Here is a 21057-nt window from a genome sequence, read left to right as displayed (position 1 = left end):
GATTATTCTCAGGTGCGTAAAGGATAAGGATAATTCCTTTTAACAGGTCGTTCATGAAAGTCCTTGCGGTCTTGTTTCCAATGAGAACCTGTGAGCAATTAGGGGTTAAGAGTCTTGCTCAGGGACAAATTTCATTTCATCGACACATATGCTGGCCTGTCCTGGAATCGAACCTGGGGCAACCAGGGCCTCTGGCTCCCTAGGCGGGCTCACTAACCACTCAGCTATGGCCGCCCCCCGTACAGAGGGAATAATATTAATAATGGTGATTAATCTCAGGTGTGTACAGAGGGAATAATAGTAATAATGGTGATTATTCTCAGGTGCGTACGGAGGGAATAATGGTAATAATGGTGATTATTCTCAGGTGCGTACGGAGGGCCGGCCCAGTGTGCAGAGAGTGGGCGGAGCTGGGAAGGTGCACCAGGACGACGGTCTGAAGGACCTGAAGCAGGGTCACGTCAGGTCGCTGAGCGAGCGCCTCATGCAGCTGTCCCTGGCCACCAGCGGGGTCAAAGCCCACGCCCCCGTCACCTCTGCCCCCCTGAGCCCCCAGCTGCCCGGACCCCCCCCACCCCAGGGACCCCCGGGGGACTACTACAAACCCCAGCCCCTGCAGCAACACCGCGGACCCCCGCCCGACTACCCGTACAAGGTCATGGGGTCACCGCCCAAGCAGCAGCACTGTGACTTCTACCAGGAGGCCTCCAGGGGGAGCCACCGAGAGCTGCCACAGGTCCGATACCAGCCTCCACCCGAGTACGGATCCTTCAGGTTAGAACCACGCCCATAACCACGCCCTAACCATGAAGAGTACTCACCACAAATGTAACCAAACAGCCCTATACCTCAATAGTGTTATCATTTGATTGAAATATGAATAAGTGTTATCATTTTATTGAAATATGAATAAGTGTTATCATTTGAATATAAAGCCACGATAGGCAGCAATATTCTCCTGTTTACATTCTATTTGTCTTTTGACAACACGGTAATAAAGAGCTTTTCACTGATTGGCCATATGAAGTAAAAATGTCATTTTTTGTGACAATATTTAGGAAGTTAGTGTGGACCTTATGCCAGCTTAAATAAGATTGATCTTATATCTGTGATGCATCCAAACAAACACACAACTTAACTATCAAACAAACTAGTTTCAATGTATCGTTTAGTTTGGACTTTGCATCCTGACTTAAAGAGACAACTTACACACAGGCTGCTGAACCAGAACGACATGCATGTGTTACAAAACAGTTGTTCCCAAACTAGGGGTCCCCAAATGATTAGCTTAATGTGCAACATTGTTTTCTCACTCAACAGTAAACAAACCAACATACAGTATAAGTGTATACAGGGTATCTGCAAGTGACCATTTAATGACTTTAAAGACTTTTTTAACACCAAATTGGTCAAAATTGTGAAAATGGCCGATCTACAAGCTCACAACGCCAATGTTAATCTGTGGAACCGAGTCAAACTAAATGTAATGCCTCAACTCCTACAATTCCAAGTGCTTGTCAGGGTGGGGGGTCACCAGTTCGAATATGACTATTTTGGGGGGTCGCGGCCTGAAAAGTTTGGGAACCTTTGTATTAAAATATAGTATCTAATATAAACCAACCCAACATAGATGTTAAAATATCATATCATATCATAAAAGTGAACTGAATTGACTTTGTAACCAAGGAGTGTGGAGAGCACAGGTCTAGACAACACCCCCCATTACACACCTGATTAATGCATGATTAACACACACACACACACACACACACACACACACACACACACACACACACACACACACACACACACACACACACACACACACACACACACACACACACACACACACACACACACACACACACCTAAGGCAGACGGGTGTAACTTATATCCTGTCTGTCCAGTTCTCTGAGAATTTGATTCATCGATATGGCCGCGTGCCAAGTCTCAAAATGAAATCCTTGCTCCCCTCACTTGCGTCCTTTCCTTGCGTCTGAGTCCCTCCTCCCACCAAGGATGCATGGAGGAGAGGAGAGAGGAAACAAAGACATGTTGTTAAGAGAAATAGGACGTGGAAAAAAAGTTTTGTATTTTACAGTCTCTCTCTCTCTCTCTCTCTCTCTCTCTCTCTCTCTCTCTCTCTCTCTCTCTCTCTCTCTCTCTTGTCTCTCTCTCTCTCTCTCTCTCTGTGTCTCTCTATCAGGTCCAGTAAAGATGGCGGCTCTCTCATTTCCCAGAGGTCTTTGCTGCATCATAGCCCCTCCTCCTCGGTGACCTCGGTGGGCTCTCTGTCTCGCGCCCAGAGCCACGCCCTCAGCAGCATGCTTAGCTCCGCCTCCCACTCCTCCCACCCCTCCTACCCCTCCCACCACCACCCCCACCCGCCAGGGGCGGAGACTCAACATCATTACCACACGCTGGGCCCGCCTCCCCGCAGTGCCTCCCACCACGAGCCCCTCCTCCATCCCGCTGCTCCGCCCCAAAGGGGAGGAGCTCACGGGGGGTTCCTCCCCCACGACCACTATGGCTCCACCCCCAGAATGCACCATCACCACCAACAGCAACAGCAGCAACACCACCAGCCGTTTCTGCAGCAACATCAACAGCAACAACAACAACAACTACAGCAACAACAACTACAGCAACAACAACAACAGTTCCAAGCTCCTCCCCCCGTCCAGCATCAGGCTCCGCCCCCAACGGGACACTTCCCGCATCCTCACCACCCCCACCTGCAGGGGGAGCCGTTCGCCATGATGGCCCGCGCTCACCAGATGGTCGACATGCTGACCGAGGAGAACAAGATGCTCCGACAGGAGATGGAGACGTGTCGAGAGAAAGTCAATAAACTACACAAGGTATTAAATATGATTCTACATAAACTACACAAGGTATTAAACATGATTCTATATAAACTACACAAGGTATTAAATATGATTCTATATTAACTACACAAGGTAGTAAATATGATTCTATATAAACTACACAAGGTATTAAATATGATTCTACATAAACTACACAAGGTATTAAACATGATTCTATATAAACTACACAAGGTATTAAATATGATTCTATATAAACTACACAAGGTAGTAAATATGATTCTATATAAACTACACAAGGTATTAAATATGATTCTACATAAACTACACAAGGTATTAAACATGATTCTATATAAACTACACAAGGTATTAAATATGATTCTATATAAACTACACAAGGTATTAAACATGATAAACTACACAAGGTATTAAACATGATTCTATATAAACTACACAAGGTATTAAATATGATTCTATATAAACTACACAAGGTATTAAATATGATTCTATATAAACTACACACGTTATTAAATATGATTCTATATAAACTACACACGTTATTAAATATGATTCTATATAAACTACACAAGGTATTAAATATGATTCTACATAAACTACACAAGGTATTAAATATGATTCTATATAAACTACACAAGGTATTAAATATGATTCTATATAAACTACACAAGGTATTAAATATGATTCTATATAAACTACACAAGGTATTAAATATGATTCTATGTAAACTACACAAGGTATTAAATATGATTCTACGTAAACTACACACGTTATTAAATATGATTCTACATAAACTACACAAGGTATTAAATATGATTCTACATAAACTACACAAGGTATTAAATATGATTCTACATAAACTATACAAGGTATTAAATATGATTCTATATAAACTACTGTTTCGACCCGGCCTAGGGGAGCCTATGGTCGCAACACAAAATGGACTCCCTCCTTCCCAGTCCCCAAACAGCCAGACAACACATGTTCAAAATCCCAAGCAATATGGATTTATTTACTAATTTATGATAAAAGTCATGACACGATATATACATATTACCTCAGGGTGGGATCTACAAAACAACTGCAAACACATAAGAGAAGGAAGCTTTATAGTGACGCCCAAGAAGATAGGAGCCAATCACCTGCGAGAATCTACATACTAGTTAGCCAATCACACTCAACCACCATTCACACCAGCTGGTACCCAAATCACTCACTCCTCACCACACACACACACACACACACACACACACACACACACACACACACACACACACACACACACACACACACACACACACACACACACACACACACACACACACACACACACACGAGGGGGAAAACACAGGAAAATACACAATATGACCCTAGGGTCATAACAACTACACAAGGTATTAAATATGATTCTATATAAACTACACAAGGTATTAAATATGATTCTATATAAACTACACAAGGTATTAAAGTCCCCATAACACAACCATAAATCATCATATTAGATTATATATATATGTATATAGCTGTCCACAACTGATAGAAACGCCTGGTGTCGCATGGTTACTGCTACAGTAGTTTAACACTTATATATTCACTACCTTCCACACAGCGTGTGGAAGCGTTCCACTGCCCAGCGGCCAGCGACAGCTGCCCACTCTGCAGTGGACACAACACTGTGTGTCACTGGCTCACACTGTCAAAGAGTCCCAGAGGGATCTTTATTAAGCACGAGGTGCTTGGGTGGTGCAGTGCACGGGCGCCTAACCTACTCTATGAATGGAGGAGCACAAAGAGAGGACATATCACACATTGTTTTCTGCTCTGTTGCTTTTCGATGTGTACCCTGTATAATGTTATAGAGGTATCTAAAGAGCACAAAGTAAGTTTATGAACGTGCCAAAGTATTGCGAGACTGTCCATCTTTTCCAGTCTGACAACCAAATCTTCCGATACTACTGAGCCTGAAACGATACCTGTTTAGATGCGTCACTAAAACTACGCACTGTGCACATCAAAAAACCAGTGATCACAAAACAACCTGTGATATGTCTTATTTTATGTTCCTGAACTGATGTTTTGTAGCAGATATAGCAAATATACAAGCTCGTAGCGTGGCACCGAGTGCCGCGCTATGAGCTTGTAGATCTGCTATTTTAGAAAAATCTTGAAAACGAGTGCAAATCTTTGAATAATATATTCTTTTAAAGCGAACATTTTTTACTCAAATCTTTGCTTATTGGGGTCCCTGGAACAAAATATTTTGAGATGGGGGTCCGCGGCCAAATACATACATCATTTTGGGGGTCCTTGACTATTATGAAAAAGTTTGACAACCACTGATTTATAGCAACATACGTTTTCTTTTTTTAAACTGTTGGGATTTAGAAAACATTTATAGAATCAGTCACAGGTCTTAATGGGTTAAGTGAAGCACAAGAAATAATTGATAAAAAATGTTTACATTGATTCTCCTCTCCTCTCCTCTCCTCTCCTCTCCTCTCCTCTCCTCTCCTCTCCTCTCCTCTCCTCTCCTCTCCTCTCCTCTCCTCTCCTCTCCTCTCCTCCCCTCCCCTCCCCTCCCCTCCAGTTGGAGACGGAGATCCAGTTGGTGTCGGAGGCGTATGAGAACTTGGCCAAGTCGTCGACTAAGAGAGAAGCTTTGGAGAAAACCATGAGAAACAAACTGGAGCTGGAAGTCAGGAGATTACATGACTTCAACAGAGACCTCCGAGGTAACACACGCAAACCAAACACACAAACACACACACACACACACACACATATGCACGCACTCACGCAAGCACGTTTGTGTCGCTATGCTGAGATTGTGCGCTGCAACTCGTTGTGAGCTTGTAAGATCGGCTATTTTCAGTTCGATGTAATTCCAGGTTCAACACGTATCTATCCGACCCCTAGACCTAAAGGTCGGGGAGCGGTTGACGCGCCATAGTAATTCATTTTCGATGAGAGGCGGGCAATTATTTGGGACGTGCGGAGAAGTTGAGGGGCGCGGTCCCGTGAAATTCTCACGCTCGTGCTCGTTTGTGCACACGGGCGTGGTGGAAAAAGTACTCACATTTTTTACTTAAGTAAAAGTATCAATACTGCAATGTAGAAATACTCTGTTACGAGTAAAAGTCCGGAATTCAAAATTTACTTGAGTAAAAGTACAAAATTAATGGTATCAAAATGTATTTAAAGTATCAAAAGTAAGAGTACTCGTTGTGCCGAATGTCCCGTTTCACAAGTTTTCAAATATATGTTTAAAATATTGTATAAAATGCATAAAAATCCTTTGAAAATAGCAGATCCACAAGCTCACAATGCGCCGCATCGCGACGCATTGTGAGCTTGTAGATCTGCTATTTTCAAATGGCCGAAATGTATATAGGACTGAAGTGGTTAATGCATGTTTTGTAATAATTATCAAAATCTACAAAGTAACTAGTAACTAAAGTTTTCAAATAATTGGAGTAGTGGAGTAAAGCCCCTTACAGACCAAACAGACTGGTTCTGACTACTTCAGACTACTTCAGACTGCAACAGACTGGTATTTGGTTGGCAAAAGTTGGCATTTAGTCTGTCAGCCGACTTGCCATTGAAATGCTAATGCCCAGCCCAATAGACGGGTTTCCTGTTAGTAAACATGAGAGGATATGACCACGCAGAGGAGGGGTAAGCCTATAGAGGGCGCCATTACCCGCAGCAGCTCTGGTCAAATGTCCATTCATAAAAGAAATGATCTTCACCGGGTTTAATGAAAGTAGATTAAATTATGCAGTTTGTAATACCTTGTTTACTCAATAAAAATGATTTGTCGGAAGTTGGATCTGTTTGTATATAATAGCAGCATTATGCCTATTATGCCTATAATAGCAGAATTATGGCTATCTAACTCCCGAACACAACAACAGAGTGAACGGCGCTTTTTTTCGTTTCCCCCGAGCATGCGCAGATTGCGCATTCTGCTCTGTGATGACGTCGCGCGGAAATCCGTCTATGTGGCAACCCATTTACAAATAAAAAGGAAAAACAGCGCCCCCTCTGCTGTTCTTGAGACATTGCTTTCAGCCTAGGGTATAGGGCAGCCAGGTCTGCTTATTATAAGCGACTTTGGGCTTGTTTCCCTGCAAAGTCACTTGTAAATGGATGTTCCCAGCGTCTTTTCTTTTTTTCTTCACTGATGTGCAGGGGTGTAAAGTAACAAGTACATTTACTCAAGTACTGTACTTCAGTACAATTTTGAGGTACTTTTACTTTACTGGAGTATTTCCAATTGTCTATACTTTTACTCCACAACAATTATTTGAAATGTTTAGTTACTAGTTAATTTGCAGATATAAATCATTATAAAACATACATTAACCACTTTAGCCCTATTTTATACTTATAAGCTATTTGAAAATAGCAGATCTACAAGCTCACAACGTGTTGCGATGCACGCGTTCTGAGCTTGTAGATCTGCTATTTTTGAACTTGCACTAATAATGACTTTAGTTGATTTTTCACTCTTTAAAATATAGTATTTCTTAATTATTAATAATTACAGCTTGTAGATTGGCTATTTTCACGATTTTAAATTGTTTTTAAATAATAATGAAAAAGGAACATACAAGATTTCCACCCACAGCCAGTCACATTCTAGCTGCTGAAATAAACTTCCCATTTAGATCATTGTTGACAAACGAACAGGGGACTGGTGTCTAAAAAAAATAACTTATTGACAGGAAAATCGTGCATTGATACTTTTACTCAACATTTGAGTACTCTTTCCACCACTGCTGACGTGTACACAACATTTTTGAAAACGGTTATTCGAATAATCAAAATTAAATACATTAATTAATTTATTGAAATTAGCACCCAGAAAATAGCCAAAACTGAGCACATTTCGATCTATAAGGCCAAATCTAATTTGAAAAAAAAATATTAAGAGTATATGAAAGCCAATTAAAATGTTTATACTATTGGAATCTTACACACCTGCTCCCAATTAATTACATCACCACAGCGCAAAAGTAGGTCAAATCAATCAATCTCTCTCTCTGGGAGCGACAATGAGAAACAGTGAATGTAGGTTTTCATTGACATGGTCGCTTGTTTCTCTCACATAATCTGGCAACACTGATAGATAGCACGCTGCATGTTGTTGACACTACTTCTCTGCCACATGGCTACTCCAGTCGGCCAGTCGGCTAGCCCGTTGGCTAGCCCGACTGGACATGTCCGGTCGGCCCTGGGTCGGCCGAAAAGGTCCCGACTGACCCCCGACGGACCCCTAACCGACTGGCCAACTATATACGACGCTTCCCGACGCCGATTCGGTACGGTCTGGGAGCCCCTTAAAAGTACAATATTTGCCTCTGAGATGTAGTGGAGTAGAAGTAAAAGTACTGGAAATTGGAAATACTCCAGCAAAGTAAACCTAGAAACTCTTGTACTTAAGTACAGTACTTAAATTGACAACAATGATCGCGGCGCGATCCGAGCGAGAACGCCTGCGTCAACCGCTCCCCGTCTGAAACGACCTTAACTCCCCAAATCATTTGTTTTTGCCATAAAACAACCACTTTCTTGTGAGGACCAGGAAATGTGTCCTTGCAATGTCTATTTGTCGAATTCTACTATAGTTGTGGAGAAGTTTGGCCGTCACAAGTGTAGTTATACAAGTAGTACACACACACACACACACACACACACACACACACACACACACACACACACACACACACACACACACACACAGAAGAATGTTTTGGGTGTAATCTCTGTTTTTCATCCAAAGGTTCTGGTGTTTTAAACACTTTAAAAAAAATGTTGTTTACTTTCTGTTTGTGGAGATTCTGCCTGGCAACCGTCTCCCACAGGAAGAGAGAGAGAGAAAGAGAGGGGGGGAGAGAGAGAGAGAGAAACAGACCGACAGACAGAGAGGAAGAAAGAAGGAAAACATCTTGGATTTGGTCCAGTTGGAATGGATTCGTATCCGTCAGCTCCACAAAAATCACTTTTTGGTTTCATGCTTTGTTACAACTATTGAACAAATCATATTGTTGTGTTTGTTCACAACACTTCATTCAAATCTGTTAATCTAAATCAATCTATCTATCTGTCTGTCTGTCTGTCTGTCTGTCTGTCTGTCTGTCTGTCTGCCTGGCTGTCTGTCACTGCTTTGTGTTCAAAATGTTCAAAAGTATTCAACAATTTCACAAATTTTCAACATTTTCAAAAAACAACCTTGTAGATCGCCTACTTTTATAGTATAAATTAGGGTTTATGTGGTGAAACAGATTTTGATGATATAATTACAAACAAAATCTGCTAATGACCCCCAGGAACCAGCAATGTAATGCAGTACTTAGCAGGTCACACAATGGGCCATTGATATGCATCCAGCCAGGGTCATTCCTATGTTCATTCACGCTGTTGACACTCGGCAGCTTTTGTAAGAGGTGTGAATGGTTGTTTTTGGTCGATGCGCGAGGTGGGCACGTGCATACATGCCGGTGCGGGAGACTAGTGGAGCGGCGCTCCACCTCGCCCCACCTCCGGTATGCCCCTGAGTTCTCTCTCCTGATTGATTGAAATTGGTCAGTGATATTTGGCAAAGTTGAACGGTCGGTTAGTCGGTTAGTTGAATGTATGTCAGTTTGATTTGATGTAGTTGTGATGCCATGATTGTGATGTCATGACAGTAGTTGTGATGTCATTGTGATGTCATTACAGAGCGGATGGAAACAGCCAATAAGCAGCTGGCTATTAAAGAATGTGACGGATCTGAAGACAACCGCAAAACCATCTCACAACTGCTCACACAGAGTGAGTAACACACACACACACACACACACACACACACACACACACACACACACACACACACACACACACACACACACACACACACACACACACACACACACACACACACACACGTTTACATTATGTGTACTAAGATGTTTTTGTAAACATGTACACGTGTATTGCCCGGAAGGACTTTTTTTTTATTGCAACCAATATCTTAACTACTTGAACACAGTGAAGCCAGCAGTATTCTCACAGACAGACAGACTGACTGCAAGAGAGTTCAAATAAAGTGAAACAGTGTTATCTCTCTTTGTGGAAATGTTTTCTGTGTGGTTTCCTAGAAAATGAGACTTACTGCAGGCTACATGGAGTTCACAAAGCCTTACACTGCTGCTTGTTTTGATGTTAGTATCATGGATGGTAGTATCATCGTTCAGATGTCATTAGTTCTGCATATAGAAGACAGTTCAGATGTCATTAGTTCTGCATATAGAAGACAGTTCAGATGTCATTAGTTCTGCATATAGAAGACAGTTCAGATGTCACATCAAAGCAGGCACGTCCGATGCTAGAATGAAACACAAACTAATTAATGAATCAATTAATTTGTTAATGAATGTGCTAAATCTAGTGTAAGAACTGCTGAAAAACACAACTAGAGTTCTGTATCTTATAATTATTATTTACAATATTAATCATATATTTAAATGAGTTATATTTAATTTGGGGTGAATTAGTCCCACCTGAACACACAGTAGTTTACAATTAGTGGTTAACTATTTAAATGTCCCCTCCTAATCTGTAAGCCTGCATTATGTCTGTATTCCGTACGTGCGTGTGTGTGTGTGTGTGTGTGTGTGTGTGTGTGTGTGTGTGTGTGTGTGGTGTGTGTGTGCGTGTGCGTGCGTGTGTGGGGTGTGTGTGCGTGTTCAGATAAAGAGGTGGTCAGGGAGAAGGAGAAGGTAGAGATGGAACTCAACGCTCTTCGCTCTCAGACTGAGGACCAGAGGAGACACATCGAGATCCGAGACCAGGCCCTGAACAACGCTCAGGCCAAAGTAGTCAAACTGGAAGAGGAGGTAAGAAGATCCCAGACCAGAGTAGTCAAACTGGAGGAAGAGGATTCTATATGTCGGTGGTTCTCAAACTTTTTTTAATTTCAAGGACCACCATAACACTGAGAGTGCATTTCGTTCCATTTTTGCACTCTCAGAGAAATATCAATGGGATCAGACCTGTAAGGGGTCCATTTGGAACCCCCTCAAGTAACCCAGAGGGTTCTCGGACCTCACTTTGAGAACCACTATGTGTTATACTTAGATGAAATACTACCACAGTGTAATACTGTTGTACTGGGAGCTAAGCATTACAGTAGATTCAGTATAAAAGGAGTTTATTTCAAATGTTTGTGCCATTCTGCCCCCTGGTGGTGGTAGATAAGAACTGTTCAGCTTCCGGTCCACTGTGGTTTTCTGAGCTACTTTTATAAAGTAATTAAACGGTAACGCTCAGCAGACAGGCTCTGCCTCTCAACTCATCTGATTGGATAGATAAGCAGCAGCGCTCTCCATTTATCTACTTCCAATTGATTTAATTTGAATTGTCTTCAGCTGGACGTCTCCTAGTGCATAAACGCAACGCACAAAAAGACGTCCGGCGGTGATTGAAGAATTTCTTCTTCATTACATTACATCACATTACAGTCATTTAGCAGACGCTTTTATCCAAAGCGACTTACAATAAGTGCATTCAACATAGGTAGGGAACGAAAACTACTAATCACCAGAAGTCTTAAGTGCATTTTCTGAAAAAACAAGCAACCAAGAGTATACCTAGCGCTAAGGTAAAAGTGCAATATATCAGCTACCTATTTCCTTAAACAGAGGAACTTCTTCATGAAGAATTTCTTCTTCATCACCTTCATCCTGCGTGACCAAATATCCCCACAAGAGTAGAATGTGAGAGATAGACATTGTGAGGATTGTGGTCGTCACAAGAAAAACATGTGTTTTATGGTTTAACTTTTTGTTTTTGTTTTAGATACGTTTACAGTTAGAAAAAGTGGTGGATAGTGGTTAGGGTTAGGATTAGACATTAGACATTATTATGTTTAGGGATTAGAGTTATACCCGATTTATACTTGGTTGCGTGCCTATGTACCAAAAGATAGCTGACGTACAAGCTAACAACACGTTGCAGCGTGACGCCTTGTGGGCTTGTAGTTCTGCTATTTTTCAGCTTCAGGCTTATGGTTAAAAATACCAAATAAAAAATGGCATTCACAAAATCACTGTCTTAAAATGTTGAGAATATTTATACAAACCTGTGTGCGTGCGCGTGTGTGTGTGCGTGTGTGTGTGTGCGCAGCTGAAGAAGAAGCAGGTGTACGTAGAGAAGGTGGAGCGCATGCAGCAGGCTCTGGCTCAGCTGCAGGCTGCCTGTGAGAAGAGAGAACAGCTGGAGCACAGACTGAGGACCAGGCTGGAGAGAGAGCTGGAGAGCCTACGCAACCAGCAGGTACACACACACACACACACACACACACACACAGAAAGCTTGCCTTGGACGGCAATTGGGTCAGAACCGGCCCTGTACTGCGCAGGCGTCACACACAGAAAAAAATGTCGGCTTATACAGTAAAAAATGCCCGATATTTTTCAAAATGGCATACATGAAATTGCCGTCCTAAAATGTTGACTTCCTCACAAGTGTAGCAATACAAACGTGTGTGTGTGTGTGTGTGTGTGTGTGTGCGTGTGTGCGTGCGTGCGTGCATGCGTGTGTGCGTGTGCAGCGGGGGGTCAGTCAGGCGGGGGGTGCGGCCACAGAGTACTCGGCCACGGCGCTGATGGAGCACGTCCGGGAGAAGGAGGAGAGGATCCTGGCTCTGGAGGCCGACATGACCAAGTGGGAGCAGAAGTACCTGGAGGAGAGCGTCATGAGGCAGTTTGCACTGGACGCCGCCGCTTCTGTAGCCACACAGAGGTAATCATGAACATGATAATAATCATATTAACCACCTAACCCAGTGGTTCTCAACCTGTGGGTCGGGACCCCCAGGGGTGTCCCCAATTATTTTGAGGGGGACCTTTTTTAACCCATTAAGACCTGAGGCGATTCTTCAAAAAAATCTATCGGTCTTTTTGAAAAAAATATAAAAAAAAGATTTTCACAATTTTTCAAAAATAGCAGATCTACAAGCTCGTAGCGCGGCACTGGATCTGCTATTTTTGAATAGGCCCAGTTGCGAGGCATTGTACATCTGCTATTTTCACAATAGTTATCTGTGGAACCGAGACAAACTAAATGTAATGCCTCTCAACTCCTACAATTTCGAGTGCTTGTCAGGGTTGGGGGTCCCCAGTTCATCTATGATCATTTTGGGGGGTCACGGAACATTTTAACGGATCAATACACTCACTTCCTGTTTGGTCTCCAGGGATACGTCTGTTTCCTCCATGATATGCCACTCCACCAGTAGCAGTTATGACACCTCAGTGGAGGCCAGAATTCAGAAAGAAGAAGAAGAAATCCTGATGGCCAATAGAAGATGTCTGGACATGGAGAGCAGGTAACACACGCACGCACGCACGTGCGCACACACACACACACACACACACACACACACACACACACACACACTCACACGCACACGCACACGCACACGCACACGCACACGCACACACACACACACACACACACACACACACACACAGAACTAAACTTAAGACTCAATGTTACTAAAAACTAAACTTCAGACCTTCCAAAACAAACTGATACAACTACTAATCAGCCTAAAGCCCATTACTAGCCTAATTCCAACTCACTTTGATAGTTTGGGATGGCTCAGGGTAGAAGACGGTGTTAAAGGGAAAGGGCAAAATATATTCAAATATATGGGTTGCTACATTTTTTTTCAAAAACAAACATCAATTGTTACACGTATAATGCATAGTTTTCTATGCATTTCGGGTTTTTGGGGGGGTTTGACCCCCATTTCTTTTCGCCCGCACTGCCGCGCGCCCACGATAGGTGTCCCTTATTTCAATCTCTGGGAGTTGGCAACCCCAACCTTGCCATACCTTAGCTTTTGCTGAACTGATGCCACTGGACATACACACAAAATAAACAGGTACAGTGAAAAGAATATGATGTCAAAATGTACATTTTCTTATAACAATAACAATGTGTAGTGTGTGTTACAAAATCGAAAAAATCCAAACTAGGACCGTCATTTTTAGCTTGCGGCCCCTTGGACTTTTGGTATTTTGCTGAGTGGCCCCTGAGCCATCTTAAGTTGAGTAGCCCTGGTTTACAGGCTAAAAGATCTCCTCCTGAGCCTCTTCACTGTACAATGTAAGTCAATGTGGAGCATATTTTAAATTATCAATTTCTATTCAATGAAGAAATTATTTTTGATTTCTTGTCCACCTTTGTTGTTGCATCATGGCAAGGTAACTACACAACCCAAACCTCTACCAAAGTGGTCTTGCCCTTTAAGCAAATATCAATGGGATTGGTGTTTAAGACTAGCCTGGTAAACCCTCCCTCCGGAAATCTCATTTCCATTTGATTTCAGGAGTGAGTCTGGCCTGAACCGCCTTTCTGCAATATTCGCTGTGGGCTGGAGTTGGGCGGGAGTAATACCGTTGACTGACAACCCCTTCAACCAATGATCGTTTTTCCCCTTCAGCCAATCAGCAGTTCATTTTGACAAGCTCCAGACTATGTGACGCAACGGGACTTTTGGGACGGCCATGCCGAAAATAGGTTGCCTTATTGGGATACATGCGTGTCACTCCCCGCCCCTGCCGGTTCTCTAAATTTATATTTTTAAATAGGCTCTGTCATGATTAATTGACCACATATATGAAGTTAAACAACTAAATTCTATCCAAACGATATCTTAATAGTAAATTCCGTCCCTCAAAAAAGAAGTTTGAGACCGTTTTAAAAACTAAAGTAAGAAGTGAAGGCACTCGCACAACAACAATGGCTGCCGTTCGTCTTTTGTCGGCCCCAGTCAGGCTGCACTCGGCTTCATTCGGGCTCACTCGAACTCGCCACCTGATTGGCCAACTGTCGCTGTCAATCACAGAACGATGTGCGACGACGCTGATAGGCTCGTCAGTTCGGCGTATAGAGCGATTATTGCAGAAAGGCGGTTCAGCCCAGACTCACTCCTGAAATCAAATGGAAATGAGATTTCCGGAGGGAGGGTTTACCAGGCTAGTTTAAGACCTCAACCCTAGCATCCCTTTTCTGAGGAGAACTGTAGCCAAAAATAGCAGATCGGCTATTTTTGGCAAAGAGTTATAGGTGTGGAGGGAAAAAAGAGCAGCAAAAGTTTATGTGAAACACAATGTTATACAATATAGAGGGGGTCCCTGCTTCATCTCTCTCTCAGCTAGGGGGTCCTTGGCCTGAAAACGTTGAAGACCCCTGCATTACAGGATGTGAATCACAGGTTTCTTTCTAAACTGGCCTGAAAAAGCAACTGTCAGAAAACTACAAGGGAGATTAAATCCCCTTGAAACTGCCGTCCCGGTTTTCCTTTTTCCCCTCTGTAAATATAGCTATTTGTATTTGTTGATGACATGTATTCATAGGACCACAATGGAAACCCTAGGACTTTTTTGTTTCCTTTTAGCCAAAAAAAACCCAAAAAAACAAGCACAAATGTGTCAGCAACTTTCACTTGTAGTAGAGAGTAAATATATATTTTTTTAGATATTTTTGGGGGCTTTTCTGCCTTTGATAGTACACAGTAGAGATAGACAGGAAACTGGGAGAGAGATGGGGAGTGACACGCTGCAAAGGTCGCCGGGCTCGGGACTCAAACCCACGACTCGCTGTCAGGTTGCATTAGAGCCTATATGTGGTACTATGCACTTTAACCGCTAAGCCAGCGGCGCCCCTCTATTTGAGTAATATTTGACCAGGAGTATCTATACTTTCTCTCAACTACTGGATTTGAGTACTTTGTCCCACACTGTTCAAGATCGGAGTAAATGTGATGAACCCTCTCTCTCTGCCTGTCTCTCTCTATGTCTCTCTCCCTCTAGAATAAAGAATCTTCACGCTCAGATCATAGAGAAAGATGCGATGATCAAGGTCCTCCACCAGCGCTCCAGGAAGGAGCCCAACAAGGGCGACAGCGCCGCCTCCGCCATGCGCCCGTCCAAGTCCCTCATGTCCATCTCCAATACGGGGAGCACAGGGAGCTCTGGGCTGCTGTCGCACAACCTCGGTCTGAGCAGCTCCCCCATCACCGAGGAACGCAGAGATTCCAGTTGGAAAGGTAGTCTGGGTGAGTTACTCTACCGCTAGTTACTTTAAAACCCATTTAGACCTGGAACGCATCTGTGTCACTTTAGATTTCTTTGGCTATTCAAAAATAGCAGATCTACAGCTACGAGCTTGTAGATCTGTTATTTTTGAAAAATTGTGAAAAATATTTTTTTCCGAAGAATTGTTAGGATTTAGATTTGTTTTAGACACGGCCTCAGGTCTTAATGGGTTAAATAAGACTCTAGCTCACTGTTTCCCAAACAGTGGATCAAACCCACGTTCAGGTTGCTGACTATATATATGTTGTTTCAAAAGTTGTGTCCAGTGTTTAATTCTACTGGTTCTACTTCAGGGGTTCTTTTGGGTCCAGTGTTTAATTCATTGTGCTGGTTCTACTTCAGGGGTTCTTTTGGGTCCAGTGTTTAATTCATTGTGCTGGTTCTACTTCAGGGGTTCTATAGGTCCAGTTTTTAATTCATTGTGCTGGTTCTACTTCAGGGGTTCTGTTGGGTCCAGTGTTTAATTCATTATGCTGGTTCTACTTCAGGGGTTTTATAGGTCCAGTTTTTAATTCATTGTGCTGGTTCTACTTAAGGGGTTTTATAGGTCCAGTGTTTAATTCATTGTGCTGGTTCTACTTCAGGGGTTCTATAGGTCCAGTTTTTAATTCATTGTGCTGGTTCTACTTCAGGGGTTCTATAGGTCCAGTGTTTAATTCATTATGCTGGTTCTACTTCAGGGGTTCTGTTAGGTCCAGAGTTCCGTACAGACTCTCTGAGGACAGGGTCCATCTCCTCGTCTCCGTCTCCGGTCCTGCCGTCCACGCCGCTGTCCACCGCCATGGCGTCCGTCCTGTCGTCCACTCCCATGACGTCTGGACACTCCAAGACGGGCAGCCGAGACAGCTGCACCCAGACGGACAAGAGCCAGCAGCAGAACCAGCAGCAGAACCAACATCAGAACCCAGACTGCAGCAAACAGAGCAGCATGACGCTGCCCGCTCGCCTCTCGTCTCCCAGTCCCGTCTACGTCCCTGACCGCCTCGCAGGTCGTTAAGCATTAAATATTAAATATTAAACGTTAAAGGACGACTTCACCTATTTTCAACCTGTCTTCATGTAACTGGTCCTCACTAATGCTCATGATAATTTGGTACCATTTCTGTCTACTCACTCTGTGTCTCAGAGGAGGGTTGTGGACCGTTCAGAAACCTGTCTACCAGTGACATCATCAATGGGGAATCCAAGCTAATAGAACTACAGGCTTTCTATTCCTGGAAAGTTAGCATGCTATAATGGAAGCCATTGTTCTCGCGTTTATAAAATAAAAAATAAAAAAATATTGAAGAAAACTAACTAACTATGATGTCACTGGTAGACGGGTGTCTGAAGTGTACACAGCCCTCCTATGAGACAGACCGAGTATAAAAAAATGACAACAATTTTATCAGGAGCATTAGTGAGGATCTATTATGAAGATAGGTTGAAAATGGGTGAAGCCATCCTTTAAACATTTACAAAGGAGCAGTTCAGAATGTTTTAATGCCTTTATTTTATGCTTGGAGCGACCTGTCGCACTACGTGCCTCACAACGCTCAACGAGATTTAAGTGTTCACACTGTCTGCGACTCGCCGACGGCCTCGCCACAAAATATAAACAAGGAAGTGATAGAAGCGCTTACCTCGTCTTTCCAGCCAGTACCTCAACGGCAACGACGGCCATGAAGGCCTTCATGGCCGTCGTTGACTCGTTGCCCCTCGTTTTGGCCTCATGCTCTTAAAAAAATTATCTAAAATGTTCTAAAGCGATATACCCTAAGGCCACAGTGGCCTTGATGCCCTGTCCCGATGTGCCAGCTGATTTCACCCTTTTCTCCTTTGCTTCTTTCCTGTCAATGTGTCTTTTAGACACCTGTGTCTTGCTGACATTCTGAATTCAGAAATTCAGAATGCTGTATTTATTTATTTTGCTGATAGTTATACTATCTTTTTAAAAATGAAATCATTCTTAACCCCTTAACACATTGAGTGCCAATCGCGTAGACCTACGCGAACCTATTTAAAGCCGCCACGTGCAAATCGCGTAGACCTACGCAAAGTGGTCTTTTTTTTCTTTTCTTTTTTTTAAGTTCACATTGCCCTTTTTTCAATTTTCGATACACTTCCGTTTCCGGTAGCACCACCGGAAAAGGAATTATCCGGGATCCGGTTTTGCCGATCCCATCGGCCTCCATTCTAAAGCGGACACTGAAACGCCATTTTCTCTTTGTAGTTTTTCTCGTCGCTGATCACTGTTTAACATAAAACTACAAGATGGCGATTCCGTTTTGCATGGGGTTTTCACTGGTCGACGCAGTCCGATCTCCGCTGTGTTTACAAACAGTTTAGAGCTCAATCTTAAGGATTTTAACGAGGTCTATGGCGACGTGAGAAAAACAAAAAAACAATAAAACGCTGGCACTGGTGAGTACATTATGAGATTAAACGCTGGCATGGAATGTGTTAAATTCAATTAATTAAAAATCTTTGTTTTATCCGATGGCCTGGTTGACCTGGCATTGGGCCTTTTGTGCCCCCAAAAAACATGACAACCCCAAAGGCCACTAGTGATGTTTAACTAGTTCTTGTGTGTGTGTGTGTGTGTGTGTGTGTGTGTGTGTGTGTGTGTGTGTGTGTGTGTGTGTGTGTGTGTGTGTGTGTGTGTGTGTGTGTGTGTGTCTGTCTGTGTGTGTGCATGTGTTCTTTTAGATGTCCCAGGGTTCCACAGCAGTACTCTGGAGAGGCGGGCTCCCGTTCAGTCCCATCCCCAACAAGCTCCGCCCACCCAACAGGAAGTGGACAATGACATGGTGGAGATCCTCATCTGACCTCTGTGACCTTGAGGTCAGGTGAAGGTCATCCTGAAGACCACATGCACGCACGCGTTCGCGCGCGCACACACACACACACACACACACACACACACACACACACACACACACACACACACACACATACACAGTGTACATGTAGGTGAAGGATTGTATCTCTTAGCTCCTATCTGCTAGATGTGATTGGCAGTTGGGATCACCAATGACATTTCAGCCACAAATGTTAAAGCTCCTCCCAAACGCTTCCATGTCAAAATCTACAATCTGCATCCTGATTGGTCAAATGGTCACAACATGAAAACATAATGAAACTCTTTAATGCGGTTTTGTTTTCCAGTTCAGTTTAAAAACTACAGAAGATTAAAAAAAAAACATGGCAGGCTGCATGTGGCTGAAATGTTCAGTTCTTATGTTTCAGTTCTTACGTTTCTAAAACCTAAAACCCAGAGAATGTTTGAAGTTCCTCACTAAAGATTAAACACTATTGGTTCGACACTAGAGGGCGATAGAGGTTCAACAGTACCGTGTTCAGCTCATATGTACAGTGTTGCTAACTGGAGGCTAACTGGTTAGCTTAGCCTCCTTGGACCAAATGTATGGACTACCTTCTTTGTTGCATATTATTGCACTACTTTTCTTTTTTATGATTTTGTAGTTTGACTGTTTGTATTTGTTTAGTTTTTCCCTTCATTTACATCAAATCCTTTGACGTAGATATTTGTATTTATGTTTTAGTAATGTGCTTTTATTTGTTTATCACAGCAGCGCATGGGTTTATACTGATTGTGACATTTCATCTGAATGTCCCTTCTGTCAGCCAATCAGGAGGGACAGTCATATGAATGATTTTATAGTTTAGAAGTATGGCTCTGGACCACAATGCACTGCTGCCTGATGACATCTCCACGGACCACAATGCACTGCTGCCTTATGTCATCACCATAGACCAACAATGCAATCCTGCATTTTGACATCATCACGCACGGACCACAATGCACTGCTGCATTATGACATCATCACGCACGGACCACAATGCACTGCTGCGTTATGACATTTCCACGGTGGTCCGTTTTGATGCCTGTAGGACCCCACTGGATGGGGTCAAAGGTCCTTAATGAAGAAGAGTAAAACATTCACTTTTTGTTACTTAATTATCCAAATAGTTACTGAACCTGTCTGTCTGTCTGTCTGTCTGTCTGTCTGTCTGTCTGTCTGTCTGTCTGTCTGTCTGTAGGTCCTTGTTCTATTGGTTGGTTTTGAACGGTGGTGGACAAAGTACTCAACTCCAGTACTTGAGTCAAAGTACAGATACTCCTGGTCAAATATTACTCCACTTCAAGTGAAAGTTGATATTTAAGTATTCAAAACTGCAAACTATATAACGTTATTTGAAATTTTGAAATAATCCCCTTAAAATGTCAAAACTGTTTTAATTGGTTATTCATGATTGTGCGTTTGGGTGGCAGGAGTCTACTCTAAAATACTAAAAATGTAGTGGAGTCAAAAGTATAATGTTTGTATTTGAAATAAAACAAATACTAATAAAGTACAGATACTGTACTTAAGTACAGTACTCAACTAAATGTACTTTGTTACTGTCCACCACTAAGTTCTGATGACTCAGATTGTAAACATGTTTAATAGTATTTACAAACATAATGCATTCATAATTAATGCACATATAATGAATTCATATTTTGACCTTTGTGTTTCAGACTATAACATAAAATCAGATCCATAATGAATGAATGTGTTTGATAATGATAACGTCTCATGTTGGGTTGGTTGACAATCATTTCATTTGATGTGTAGATGTAGTGTTTATAAGTGATGCTTTAATCTAACTGTGACCAATAAAACTCAACAGTCTGTGTACTACTGGTGTGTTTCTGTGGATCAACGCTAGGGGGCAGCAGACTAGATGCATCGCCAGACAGGGCATAGCAGTGGCGGCCATTTTGTGGTTCCACAGATAGAAAGCTCTTCCCCCCCGCCCCCCCCCCCCCCTAGAGATTTCCGAAAAGTTTTTTATTTTGGAAGTAGTTATTTTAAACTAGATTTTTCTCCCACGATTTCGGAACCCATAGTTCACCCAGTGCCAATGCCTAAGCTTGTAATCCTGTGCACTACTTTCCCTCTGCCAGCCTGGGGAGAGCCCCGAACTGAGCTCATGTTCCTTCAATGCATGAGGAGTGAGCAGGCCGCTACTACGAGTAAACAAAACAAAACATAAAAAATAAAAAAAACATTTTG

The 21057-nt window shown here is 42.7% G+C and overlaps 1 protein-coding gene across 5 annotated transcripts in view; it reads left to right on the top strand.

The window, feature by feature from the left end:
- Nucleotides 1–20679, top strand: part of amot (angiomotin) — a 54165-nt gene extending 33486 nt beyond the window's left edge. For 3 of the 5 annotated variants that reach the window (XM_084074689.1, XM_084074686.1, XM_084074690.1), the window contains 11 exons: nucleotides 368–774; nucleotides 2207–2861; nucleotides 5431–5575; nucleotides 9567–9659; nucleotides 10578–10723; nucleotides 12012–12161; nucleotides 12439–12629; nucleotides 13084–13215; nucleotides 15710–15954; nucleotides 16675–16983; nucleotides 18683–20679. In XM_084074689.1, the coding sequence (XP_083930815.1) occupies nucleotides 368–774; nucleotides 2207–2861; nucleotides 5431–5575; nucleotides 9567–9659; nucleotides 10578–10723; nucleotides 12012–12161; nucleotides 12439–12629; nucleotides 13084–13215; nucleotides 15710–15954; nucleotides 16675–16983; nucleotides 18683–18801 (2592 nt within the window). In that variant the 3' untranslated portion in view covers nucleotides 18802–20679. Of the gene's footprint in view, nucleotides 1–367; nucleotides 775–2206; nucleotides 2862–5430; nucleotides 5576–9566; nucleotides 9660–10577; nucleotides 10724–12011; nucleotides 12162–12438; nucleotides 12630–13083; nucleotides 13216–15709; nucleotides 15955–16433; nucleotides 16446–16674; nucleotides 16984–18682 lie in introns of all 5 variants that reach the window. The other 2 variants (XM_084074687.1, XM_084074688.1) reach the window with 2 other exon arrangements.
- Nucleotides 20680–21057: the final 378 nt, after the last annotated feature.

Source organism: Gymnoscopelus microlampas (genome assembly GCF_963454915.1).
Source record: "Gymnoscopelus microlampas genome assembly, chromosome: 12".
Lineage (NCBI taxonomy): Eukaryota > Metazoa > Chordata > Actinopteri > Myctophiformes > Myctophidae > Gymnoscopelus > Gymnoscopelus microlampas.
The sequence above is the reverse complement of the archived record's forward strand: the minus strand, read 5'-3'. Positions and strand labels throughout refer to the sequence as shown.